This window comes from Nicotiana tomentosiformis, chromosome 4, assembly GCF_000390325.3.
Source record: "Nicotiana tomentosiformis chromosome 4, ASM39032v3, whole genome shotgun sequence".
Taxonomy (NCBI): domain Eukaryota; kingdom Viridiplantae; phylum Streptophyta; class Magnoliopsida; order Solanales; family Solanaceae; genus Nicotiana; species Nicotiana tomentosiformis.
Window position 1 is genome coordinate 49,762,725 of NC_090815.1, and position 13,739 is coordinate 49,776,463.

The 13,739-nt window shown below is 39.3% G+C and overlaps 1 protein-coding gene across 1 annotated transcript; it reads right to left on the reverse strand.

The window, feature by feature from the left end:
• Positions 1 to 5,999: 5,999 nt before the first annotated feature.
• LOC104102377 (beta-glucosidase 18-like) lies at positions 6,000 to 11,612 on the reverse strand. The gene is made up of 11 exons (XM_009610080.4): positions 11,362 to 11,612; positions 11,200 to 11,266; positions 11,000 to 11,058; positions 9,101 to 9,176; positions 8,927 to 9,001; positions 8,726 to 8,813; positions 7,725 to 7,980; positions 7,178 to 7,293; positions 6,832 to 7,081; positions 6,627 to 6,729; positions 6,000 to 6,489 (listed from the first exon to the last, which is right to left on the reverse strand). Exons 1-11 carry the CDS (start codon positions 11,506 to 11,508, stop codon positions 6,188 to 6,190), a joined length of 1,539 nt encoding a protein of 512 aa, XP_009608375.1. The 5' UTR covers positions 11,509 to 11,612; the 3' UTR covers positions 6,000 to 6,187.
• Positions 11,613 to 13,739: the final 2,127 nt, after the last annotated feature.

The following is a 13,739-nucleotide window of genomic DNA, read 5'->3' on the forward strand; positions in this document are numbered from 1 at the left end:
TGCCAGTGCGTCGGCCTCATTATTCTGTTCCCGTGGTACATGCCGTAAAGTCCATTGTTTGAAATGGCGCAAAGTGATAAGCAGTTTATCTAAATACCTCTGCATTCTACCTTCTCGAACTTTGAAAGTTTTGTTTACTTGACTCACCACCAACAAGGAATCGCAGTTGGCTTCAATGATTTCTGCTCCCAAATTTCTAGCTAGCTCGAGACCTGCAATCACGGCTTCGTACTCGGCCTCGTTGTTAGTCAATCTGATAGTTTTAATAGATTGTCTAATAATGCCACCCATGGGTGGTTTCAAAACTATGCCCAGCCAGGACCCTTTTACGTTTGAAGCCCCATCTGTAAAAATGACCCATACCCCCGATGATGTACCTGATTTCAACAGTTCTTTTTTGGCTTTGGGTATGAGGGCTGGTGTGAAATCGGCCATGAAGTCTGCTAGGACTTGAGACTTGATGGTCGTACGGGGTCGATATTCGATATCGTACCCACTGAGTTCGACGGCCCATTTGGCCAGCCGGACTGATAACTCGGGTTTGTGCAAAATATTACGAAGCGGGTAAGTAGACAATACGCATATAGGATGACATTGGAAATACGGCCTTAACTTCCTCGAGGCGCTTATTAGTGCAAGCGCTAACTTTTCTAGGAGCGGATATCTAGTTTTCGCCTCTCCTAAGTTTCGACTTGTATAATAAACTGGGAATTGCGTACCTTGCTCTTCTCGAACCAGGACACCGCTTATGGCGACTTCCGACACTGCTAGGTACAAGCAAAGTTTCTCATCAGTTTTTGGAGTGTGAAGCAATGGTGCGCTTGACAGATATCGTTTTAGTCCTTCTAATGCTTGTTGGCACTCCGGGGTGCACGAAAAATCGTTCTTCTTTTTGAGTAAAGAAAAAAATTTATGACTTTGATCGGATGACCTCGATATGAATCGGCTTAGGGCGGCGATCTGACCCGTTAGTCTTTGCACGGCCTTTACGCTGTCTACGACGGTGATGTCTTCAACAGCCTTGATTTTATTGGGGTTAATCTCTATTCCTCGATGTGATACCATGAAGTCGAGGAACTTGCCCGAACCGACACCGAAGGCACATTTTTCGGGGTTGAGCTTCATTTTGTATTTCCTCAGAATCTCGAACGTTTCCTGCAAATGAATTAAATGGTCCTCTGCGCGTAGGGATTTGACTAACATGTCATCAATATAAACCTCCATTGATTTTCCTATTTGTTCTTCGAACATTTTATTCACTAGGCGTTGGTAAGTGGCCCCTGCATTTTTTAGCCCGAAGGGCATCACATTATAACAATACGTTCCGTATTTGGTGACAAACGAGGTTTTCTCCTGGTCCTCCGGGTTCACCTGTATTTGATTATACCCGGAATAGGCATCGAGAAAAGTGAGGATCTCGTGGCCGGCCGTGGCATCGATCATGCGATCGATGTTGGGCAATGGAAAAGAATCCTTGGGGCATGCTTTGTTCAAATCCTTATAGTCCACACACATCCTAAGTTTGTCCCCTTTTTAGGGACTACGACTACGTTGGCTAACCATTCGGGGTATTTTACCTCCCGAATAGACCCTATATTGAGAAGTTTGGTTACCTCGTCCTTTATGAAGGCGTTCTTTCTATCGGACTGGGGTCTTCTTTTTTGCTTCACCGGTCTGAACTGATGGTCCAAACTTAGCTGATGCGTCGTTATGTCCGGCGGGATCCCTGTTATATCTAAATGGGACCAGGCGAAACAATCGATGTTATTAATAAAAAATTGAACGAGTTTCTTCCTGAGTTCAGGGCTCAACCCCATTCCCAAGTATACCTTTTGCTCGGGCCGGCGCTCGATTAATACGACTTGTTCTAGCTCCTCGATCGTTGATTTTGTGGCATCGGAGTCATCAGGAGTTACAAAAGATCGAGGGACCCTTTGGTCTTCATTCTCTTCGACTTTCTGGTTGTCAGGCTGGGTTGGAGTCACTGTCTGTGATTGCTATTTGGTGTCCCGTTCTCCTTCCGGGCCCGATCCCTTTATCGGCGAAAGTGAGGACATTGGTTTGGCTTCATTGACGGCGAACATTTCTTTTGCGGATGGCTGCTCTCCGTATACCGTTTTGACTTCTCCCGACGCTGGAAATTTGAGGACCTGGTGCAGGGTCGAAGGCACGACTCTCATGTTGTGGATCCATGGCCTTCCGAAAAGGGCGTTATACCTCATATCGCCTTCGATCACGTGAAACTTTGTTTCCTGGATAGTTCCGGCCATGTTTATTGGCAAGGCTATCTCCCCTTTGGTGGTTTCGCATGCCATATTGAACCCGTTTAGGACCAGAGTTGTAGGCACGATTCGATCTTGCAGGCCGAGCTGCTCTACTACCTTTAAACGGATGATATTGGCCGAGCTACCTGGATCGATCAACACACGCTTAATCTTAGTTTTATTTACGAGTACGGATATTACCAGGGCGTCGTTGTGAGGTTGGATGACCCCTTCTGCATCTTTATCACCAAAGGACAAAGTCCCCATGGGTGCGTACTCTTGAGTCCGAGATCGCCTTTCCCTCACCATCGATGTTTTAGTGCGCTTAAGCATCGGTCCCCGGGGGGTATCGGTGCCGCCGATGATCATGTGGATAACGTGCTGTGGTTCTTACTCGTTCTGCTTGCTGACATCCCTACTTCTAAAATGGCTCTTTGCTCTATCACTCAGAAACCCCCGAAGGTTCCCTTTGTTAAATAGGCGAGCTATTTCCTCTCTTAGTTGCTTGCAATCTTCCGTTCTATGGCCATGGGTTCCATGGTATTCACACGTTTGATTGGGATTTCTCCGGGCAGGATTGGTTTGTATTGGTCGGGGCCATTTAGTGTCTTCGATGCGTCCGATGGCCGATACGAGAGCGGATGCGTCAACGCTGAAGTTATACTCTGATAATCGAGGTGCTTCTATAGGCTCGGCATGTTTGTCGAAGCCGCTCTTACTCATAAGCCCCCGAGAATTTTATCCCCGATCAATTCTTTGACTGTTCCGAACTACGTTGCATGTTGAACCATTATTTACCCGATCGGTGATGTATGATCGATATCGGTCTCTGTTTGACCTTTGTTCTCTGTCGATCTGCTTTTGATTAATAACTTTCCTGTTCTGATGAACAGGTCCGTATGGGGTCCCCGACTGATCATCCTCGACCCTAATTTTCGATTGATATCGGTTATGTACATCTGCCCAAGTTACCGCCGGGTACTCGATCAAATTTTGCTTCAGCCGATGTGATGCTGTCGAACTTAGCTCGTTCAATCCTTAGGTGAAAGCTTGTACGGCCCAGTCTTCGGTGACCGGGGGTAATTCCATGCGTTCCATTTGAAATCGGGATATGAATTCCCTCAGCATTTCTCCCTGCCTTTGCTTTACTTTGAAGAGGTCTGATTTTCTCGTTGTGACCTTTATGGCACCAGCATGTGCTTTTACGAACGAATCTGCCAACATGGCAAAAGAATCGATGGAATTTGGTGGTAGATTATGGTACCAAATCATAGCTCCTTTCGAGAGGGTCTCCCCGAACTTTTTCAATAGCACGGATTCAATCTCGTCATCTTCCAAATCGTTGACTTTTATGGCACACGTGTAAGAGGTGACATGTTCGTTAGGATCGTTCGTACCGTTGCATTTGGGAATTTCGGGCATACGGAACTTTTTGGGGATTGGCTTCGGTGCCGCACTCGATGGAAAAGGCTTTTGTATGATTTTTTTTGAATCAAGCCCTTTTATCATTGGCGGAGCTCCTGGGATTTGATCGACCCTGGCATTATACGTCTCCACCCTCTTGTCGTTGGTTTCGACTCGTTTCGTGAGTTCCTCGAGTAGTTTAGTAATTCCGGGATTAGTCCCCGATTCCTGCTCGTTAGACTTTACTATGACAGGCTCTGTTCTGGGGGTGACCTCTCGAAGTGGGCTGGAAACCGGCTTGCTTTGTGCTCGAGTTTGGCTCTGTAGCTGAGCTATTGCTAATTGTTGGGCTTGTAACATCTCGAAGATCATGCGTAAGCTGGCCCCGATCTCTTCCGGGTTTTGGGTGTCTTGGGCTACGGATCGAGCACCGCCCTGAATGCTTCTTTCCGGTTCGGAACGCTGGTTTGCTTCCAAAGCAATTTGTGAATTGACATCTAGTGGTATTCCGGCTCGAATCTCGGGTAGTGCTAAGTTGTTGGTTTCATCTTGAAGGCCAGCTTCGTAATCGGTCGGCGAAGCCATTTGGTCGGTGACTATTCGTAGCCGAACCTGAATTGAAGGTTATTTTCGGAAATAAGTGACCACTATTATCCTCGGCCCCACGGTGGGCGCCAAACTGTTTACCCGAAAAAAAGGATAGAGTTGAATTTATGCGCAGTTCCGAAGATACGTGATACAACTTAATACAGAATGCTAGGATAAATAAAAGTATGAATATTGATAGGAGAAAAACGTAATCTAGGCTAATCAATTATGAACAGTGAAATTTAGGATTTAACAAAAGTAGAATCAATCTAAGAAACTAGAAAGATTACTCTTGCTTGTAGAGGGGATAATACAATTTGTGATAGTGTAAGTCCTGCAATAGGTGCCTTACAAAAATGATAAACAAGTCCTTTTATAGTGAAGGAGTTTGGCTCCAAGCATAATAAAATAAACATTCAGTGGGAAACCTATGATAAATCAGCTTTTCCATAATTTCTGCCAAGATTCCCTCTAGTGGGATTACAACAACTTTTGTCTGCGAGCCCGATCTTGCTTAGAACCCTCGAACGGATTCCTGGTCGATGTAGGTTGGTTTTTGGATTATCTACACGATAGATCTATCCGCGCCATGGTTCGATTCTTGTTCGAGTTTGATTATGATATCGATCTCAACACGGACCGGCCTTCCCAGGCTCTAGATTAGTTCGTGCCCCCCCTTCGGGATCTTACTTCGATATATCACCCTTCGAACCGTACCGGACATGCCAAATCCATTTCGACCGTATACAATGAGCTAGTTGTTTGGACTTGTTTCCATCTCTACAAGCAAAAGAACTGAGTTACTACTAACTTAACCACCCCTCCCAAAAAAAAAAAAAACCTCTTTTTCTAGAGAGGAAATGTTCTTCTTTTAGTTGTTGTTTATCCTTATAGTGATTACAGTGTGCTATCTTCCATCGAGAGAAGACATTTTTTGTGCTTATAGCTGATACACACTTCTGTATATATCGACAGTAGTCTGTGCAGGATCATAGCATGAGCAGTAAGGAGAAGGCTCACTTATTGAATTACCTTGTGTTATTATGGAATAGTCTTGCATATTTGGGTCATTGGAAGGCACTTCATATCTTACACTACTCTCAGAGTTTCTGAAGCAATGGTCAGCAGATATGCTAGTCTTCCCTAGAGAAAGAGTCAAAACCATCCCCCCTATAATGGTGGATTTTAATTTACTGGTAGAGCAGGTCATTGATATTTTAGGCTCATGCTTTATGATCTCTAGACTGGTAGTAATACTCACTGTTGGGGCTTAGCAAGCTCTATCCGTTTCTATTTTGAAGAATAAAAATATGATTTACTAAGATGAGGTTTAAATGAGCGATATGGATAGTGCTAATTTATATAAGTAACCCTAACTAGCTTGGGCTTTATGTTTAGTAGTTGTTTAATGTAAATATGATTTGTTATCATGCTTCCCATCAATGCTAATTAGTTTGATAATTTATGTTCGTATAATCTATTTCTATGGCATTTTTTTTGGCTGATATTGTAGCAACAACTTTCTGAGGTAGTAAGCAAACCATGCAGGGAGTCGCGTCCAAGAGTTTGTTATTATGGTCTATATTTCATGAATATAACTTTTCCATCCCATCTGCTTTAGTATTAATCATGAGCTTTCATGGAACCGTTTACTTTGTAAACAAGCATGAGTTTACCCACATTTGGTAGAGTTCTGGAACATTAAATTGACCTAACAGAAGAAAGTGGAACTAATGGACAAAATTCAGCTTTCAACAGAATATTTCTACTTAAACAATAAATTTTAATTACGTTATTAGAGTGAATAAAAAGATTAGGCCTGAGCCTAATTCGTGCAATATAAAGGAAGGGACTGAACAATTATACTATAATTGCCCAGTAACTGCCTTCCAACAACAGAGACCTAGATAAAAATCTTCTACAAGCCTCGTCTATTTCTGGGCAGTATGTGTTTCAAGCTCTATGTGAAAGTTACAAATGAGCTGTTGATACTTGGTGGCTGATAATTTTGGAGTTCTCTGGAGATTAGTATAGTTGACATAGTAAAGTCCAAATCTTATGGTATATCCATCTAGCCACTCAAAGTTATCAAGAAGGGACCAAATAAAGTACCCCCTTACATCTGCACCTTTCTTGATGGCATTTGCCAATGAATATAAGTAGCTATGCAAGTATTTCACTCTATGAACATCGTTCAAGGTATCCTCTATAGAAGAACTGTTCCCAGCAAAGCCTGCAACATTGCTAGTTATGTTAGTAGCTGTATCCCGGCAGATCATATCAAATTGCATCTCGATCGCTCAAGTAATTTGTTGATGAAATGTATCCCATTCTAAATTAAAGGACAAGAATGTGAAATATTTTTCTTACCATTTTCAGTGATAAACATAGGAGTATTATTGAATCTTTCCTTCATATACATCACAACTTTTTCAATCCCTTGTGGGTACACAAATTGCCAGTCCACTTCCCCCTGATTCATTAAAAAAATTACTTTAGCAGTGTAGAAAGTGCAAGTAATAATTTATAGAATGAGATTAAGATGAGAATACTGATGTGATTTAAGGAAACATACAGGTTCCCCGATGTAGATACCGTCTCTTTGTGTAGTCGTTAAATAAGAACCCTCTGACCAAGAGTTTCCATGTTCACAGGCAGAATATAAGCAATCTTTGATATAGACAGCCGAATAATGATTGATGCCAATGAAATCTAGGCCATAACTCAACAAGCTCAAATCACTCATTGAAAATTCTGGAAGATTAGATCCCAAAATTTGTACCATTTCTTTAGGATATCTTCCTAATATAATAGGGTCTAAAAACCTGCATGGGGGTACTTAGTCAAAAACATTTATTTACTCTCTTTCCGATGCATAAATACCAGATCGTAGAACCAAATTACTTATATAGAAGGCTTACCAATTGCCATAGAATGATCGAGCTCTATGAGTTGCAGCTATGTCTTCTGAGGAATTGCTAAACGGTTCATACCATTCGATACCCATAGTAATGCCAATCATGCCTCCTTGACATTTCTGAAAAGCGGCAGATAATAGACTATATATATTACTGATATCTTTTTGGGTCTTCTAACGAACTTACAATTCCAGAGTCGATTGAAATGAAGGAATCAGAAGTAAAAGACCCCAAACAAGAAGAAAAGAAAGAAAGTGGGATTACTATATTATGGTGATTTGATAGATAGCATAAAGGAGGGAGTTTCCAAGGATAAATTTTTCACTTCTAGTCTTTTAAATATACAATTTCCCTGTTTTACTTCACCAAAAATAGTTAGAGAGTCATGATGATATCCTGTTTTACCTCGTGTTCCCTTTCCTTTCTTTAGACAAGCCAACACTAGCATTGCACTAGAAGAGTAATTACTATTCGAACAAGTTGTGCAAGATCATGCCATGCTGAGAGTTGACATAATAATGGAGAAAAGGGAAAGAGCCGTCGAAAAAACCTGATATCTGGTGCGGTAAATGCGAACAGCAGCTGCATGAGATAGGATCATATTGTGAGCTGCAGTGAAGGGTTCCCTTTCTGAATCCCCACCAGCACTACAATTCCCAAATATACCAGAGCATCGAGCTGGAGGGTAAGTCCCATCTCTATAGCCACTAATGGCCACGAAGCTAGGCTCATTCATCGTTACCCAGTATTTAACTCTATCTCCCAAGTATTTGAAGCATATATTCGCAAAATAGCTGAAATCATCCCTGAAACAAAGTCCACCAACACGAATGTAACTTGTTCATCATTTTGGTTTTCGATAGAATCTACAACTACCTTTAAGTATAAGAGGGGCCCAACTACTTATGGTAAAGTCCCGTAAGTTATGGACAATTATTTGGACTAATTAAAATCTTAATGATGCAATTAAAGTGGGCATGAGTTGTACCCTGGTGCACAAGAGAGTTCTGAGTTCATTGGGATGCGTGAACGTATTTATAGTACTTACTAGTTAGAAGTAGTAGGAAGTGATAAAGTATGGCAAAGAAGTTAAAAATTGAATTAATTAATGACTCTAATAACTTCATTGAGTTAATATATACCTTGAGATGGAGACTTTATAAATTACTGGAGTAATCAAATGGAATGGGATTTGGATGGCTTGTAACCAATTGTGAACCTAAATGGAGTAAGTTAGAAATTGTTATAACAAGTATTGATATACAAATCATGTTGGCTGATTTAATTGGACGTGCTTGACGTCATTTAAGTATTTGGAGTGCGAGGTAGATGTAAGCTGAGATGTATGTCCCTTTAAGGTATTTTTATGAAAAATACATATTTCCTAAGATATAGAAAATGTTTAGAAATGCTTATTTGTAGAATGCATGTTCTTATAAATGTTTTAAGATATGTAGAATGCATGTTCATGTCATGAATAAATGTTCAGGTTTTTCACTTGTACACAGTTTAAAGCATTGGGCTCCTCTAAAATTGGGCTGTGACACTTACCGTATCTGTGAACTTAGCCAACCACCATATCTGTCCTCAAGTTCTTGTGGTATGTCATAATGTGTTAATGTGACAAACGGCTGGATCCCTGAAGTCATAGCAAATAAGGAACTCGTCTTAGCCCAAATTTTTACTTCTTTTTCTACATTTTGGATTATCTAATTAAAGCATGAAACTGTTAGCAAGAGAAGCAGAGTTGACCTTTCTGTAGGAGTGCATCAATGAGCTTACTGTAGTGCTCAATTCCGGCCATATTAACTTCTCCAAATATCCCCTCTGAATTAAAAAAATAAATAAATATTCTCATCGTAAATGACAATTAGGAGTTTATTTGTTTAAGATGAATGAAAGAGAGCAGTGACAGTTATAACTTACTAGGCAGAATTCTTGCCCATGAGATAGAGAAACGAAAGCTATTCACACCCATATCTGCCATGAGTTTGATGTCCTCCTGTTTATATTTTAATACCAAACAGATCAGAACTCTTCCATTTCATGATTTACGCTTTTATATTATTGCTAATACACTGCATTAGTCATATTAACATCTTACAAATTCCCTTCATCCAATCTGCTTCGAAATTATGTTCTTATTTGCTTTCATATGATGCTGGTCTCCTAAAGTCAAATTGTTTTTTTTAAGTACCTCCTATCTAGTTTATTGTTGTGGGAGCAGTATTTCATAATACCATGAAAACGTTTTGAGTGAGTTTCAGTAGGCAAAAACTATTTAGCAAAAATCATCTACCTAATTTCAATGTCCCTCACTTTAGATTCATATCAACAGGTCTGGCATTTCACTCCGGATAAAATACAAGTTGTGCAAGGTTCATAAATACATTGTCCCCCCACTAACACCTCTCCCAGCTATATATACTTATTTCTTAATTCTCTCTTTTACAAGTTCATCCTTCTTTTTTCATTCATTTAATTACCAATCCTAACTCAATAAGCGGTGGATAAACCTTCCCCGTTTTTGCCGTCCCTACTGACACTACACTTATTATTTACTACCCTTTGTAATAATGGACGTGAACTTTATATAACCATAAATTTCTTAAAGGTAGTGGGTATGGGTGTAACAGTTGCCTCCTGCCAATGTAGTGAATCTGATTTATAGTCTGTTTGGCCGAACGGCAAAAATTAACTTATTTTGAGAAGTACTTTTTCTCAAAAAGTACATTTGCTGAGAAACAGTTTGTGTTTGGCTAATCAACTTGAAAAGCATTTTCTGAGCAACATTTAGTGTTTGACAAGCTTTTAAAAAGTGTTTCTAAGTGTATTTTTCTCAAAAATACTTTTCAAAAAAGTACTTTTGGAGATAAACTATTTTTTTCTACTTCTCCAAAGTTGCTTCTACTTCTACTCAAAAACACTTTTTTTTTCTTCTAAAAGCTTGGCCAAACACTACAATTTTTTTAAAAAAATATTATTTTGAAAAAAAAAAGTACCTGTGGCTTTGGAGAAACTTGGCCAAACAAGCTATTAAACACATGTAATCAAGAAGAAGGCAGAAAATTATTCTCAGTGCAATAGTAGAAACTTTACATGATATATCGGAAGTATTTACATTTAGAATGAGTGTATACGATTTTACTAAATTAAGCAATAGTTACGTTACCGTTCTTAGTAAAATTAAAGAAAACTATTTAATTCTATATTGATGCCTCTGCCTATATTGCCTTTAAAGCATTTTCCCTTTTAAATTAATCTAGTATGTAAAAATTATAAATTACCAATCATACAACCAGAAGATCAATTTTATATGGGACCTTAAAGTATTTGAAACAACAATCTTATAGTTCGAATTGAGCATCAGTCTTATAAGGAAAGAAGCCCTATAACACACACTACCTTACAAGGAAAGAACCAAATGAATATTTAGAGAAAGAAAAAAGATATTAATCAAACAAATAAATTCCTGCTGAAATCATTCTTTATTTCTAATTTCACGTGAAGTAGGGTCTAGTATAGAATAAACTTGTTTATATTTTAGGAAAGAGAAAGATTAAAATATATGGAAAGGCGTTCTTAGTCTAAGATGAGGACAAAAAGGTAAAACAAGCAGCATATGATTCAAGAAAGAAAAGGAAATATTCAATGTAGTAGTTAAGAATTCGAGATAAACATCCAAGAAAATGTTAGCCTTCTGAAATGCCCTTAAAATGCTAAGAAGCCAGTAATCCCTGACTAAGGGGCCTACGGGTTCTGTATTTTCAGAAATTACTTAATTTTTGAAGCATTTAAAAAAAACAAAAAAAGGCTGAGCATTACCAAATAACGATGGTAGTGATCAACAGCAACATCTCCATTGCTTCCATCCTTAACATGACCTGCAACAAGACCAAAATAATAAACTACATGAGTTCCTTTTCTCTATTTACCCATGAGTTGCTTGATTTGGTAGCCTAAAAACACAGTAAATAGAATTCTTGTTGCAAACATTGAAAGAAATTGGCATTCTGAAAGCTCACCAGCTTCATGAGTAAAAACGTCCCAGTTGCTGAGGCCTTTCCCATCACTGAGGAAAGCTCCTTCATACTGCGGGAAAAAAAGAAAGAAGAAAGAAGAGCGGTTAAAAACAAGAATATCGGGAAAAGGTAAAAACATAAAGGGGAAAGAACTGTGAGAAGAACCTGGTAATATGAAGAGGCCGTTCCAAACAAGAAATTGCTTGACAATGAAACTTGGTTTGGATTTTCTGTTTGATGACATGACACCATGAAACCAGAAAAGAAGATACAAATTGTTAAGCAGGTGTGCCAAAACACTGCAGGTTCCATGTTAGTAAGTCAAAAGTACACTGGTTTTTTCAGTTGGAATGACGAGAAGATAATTAGTTGCTTGTACTTCACTTTTGAGTTCACAGACAAAAGGCAAGAAGAAAAAGCAACATCTCACACGTTTAAATAATAAAAATAATCTAGAGAAAATGGCCAGAAATATCCCTCAGCTATACCCAAGACTTAAACTACATCCTTGTACTATCACAATGAGCAAAGCACATCCCTAAACTATCCCAAAAATGAGAAATTACACCCTTCTGTTAGTTTTCTGTTATAACGAGTTCAACCAGAAGCACATGACTATTCCACAGAAGCACCAACTCTGTTGCAGTGCGAGCTGACGTAAATAAAAATTCAGCACATGCTTAACCTCTCAATATCAAATCAATACATTGTCTGCTCATGAGTTGCAGTAAATAAAAATTCAGCTCATATGCATATCTCCACTTATGTGTTCCAATATGCTGATGACATAAATGTCCAAACAAATTTGAGCAAAATACAAAATTGGCTAGTCGGCAACCAAAAAGTATACAAAATATGTATATTTTATGTATATATATATATATATGCAAAATATATATTTTGTCGGCTATTATTTTGGGAGTGGCTAAAAGATATATATTTCTCAACAAAACAAATATATATATATATATATATCTTACATCTTCCCTTTTCAACATTGGTGGATTTGTAGGGATATGTCACGTGCACGGCACATTTTATGTTTGATGCCGTTAGCTTCTTGACAGAAAACTAACGGAGGGATGAACATTATCACATACTTCTATTTATTGATTTAGTTCATATTTCTCTTTTACTTTTATCTACAAAAGATTAAGAATAAGTAGAATGTATACGGTTAAAATCGGACCTGCCCGATTTTACTGTTTGACCGAGACCGAGATTTGCATCGAAGGACGACTCCGAAGTAGATCAGATCGAGGCACGAAGACAAGGTACCGAGATCGGGATTCGAGGCACCTGCCAAGATCGAGACCGAACGAGACAGGTATCGAGCAATACCGAAAATTGCGTAATAACGGAAAAGCGAGATATCCGCAACCGGTCGAAGATCATGGCGGAAATCTCGGAACGGATCGAATCAAGAACGGTTGTTTAGTTAATCATGGAATTTCCTTCTGTAATTAGAATTATACCATATATAGAATTCTTCTACTATATAAAGAGGAGTTCTAACCATTTGTAGCCACGACTGATAACAAAGCAATATAATTCTCTTCCTCGCTCACGCTCTTGTTCTTCAGCTTATTGTGTTTTTATTGTCCTTGCATCAATCAGTTCGAGGATACTTTAACTCAAGGGTTGAGTGCTACTCAAATACTGGTTTGATTTACTTTATTGTATAATTCTATCTTTAATCTTCATATTTATCAATCGGTATTAAGTGAGATCACATGTTCTTAAATCCACATTATAAGTTTAATTGTTATCTAATTTTGAGGGTAAACAGTTTGATGCCCACCGTGGGGCTAAGGATGATAGTGATTGCTTAACACTGATTTCGATAACACACACTACTTTACGCTTGTTCTTGTAAGTATTTTTGTTTTGAGGAAAAAATATGTCAAACTCACATACAACACCCACACACGGTAACAACGGTTTCGGATTTCACGGGGAAAACGACAATATAGTCGCCCCAAAAATCGAGGTGCCTCAGGCTGATCTCGAGGGAGTACCGATTGCAAACCCTATCGACGTCAGTTCATATATCTCCCTAAATACAAATTTGGGCGCTGATCCCGAAGGTAGCGTATGCAAGGAAGATCGAATGGAGTTGACTTTACCGCCTTCCAGATGCAAGGTCCAGCAAATAGGTGGTGGTAGGTTTATAAGCTGGGCAGACCAACAACATCATCTCCTCTTACCTAGGCTCAGTTCTCCAGGGTCTTTTTGGAGCAGTCTGTGCCCACACCAGAAGAGAGGAGCTGAGGAGGTTGTTTGAGCAACTTCATCAGGTCAGATATCAGTTACCGAGTATGAGATGAAGTTTACTGAGTTGTCCTGTCATATTATGGTTTTTATTCCCTCTAAGGATGAGAGATTGAGAAGATTCATCTATGGTCGTCTCCCTAGTATTCGTCTTGCTATGGCTAGAGAAGTTGAGACCAGACTTTATTTCACTAGGTTGTGGAGATAGCGTGTCGTGTTGAGTGCATCCGAAGTGAGATAGCGCGTCATGTTGAGCGCATCCGCAGTGAGAC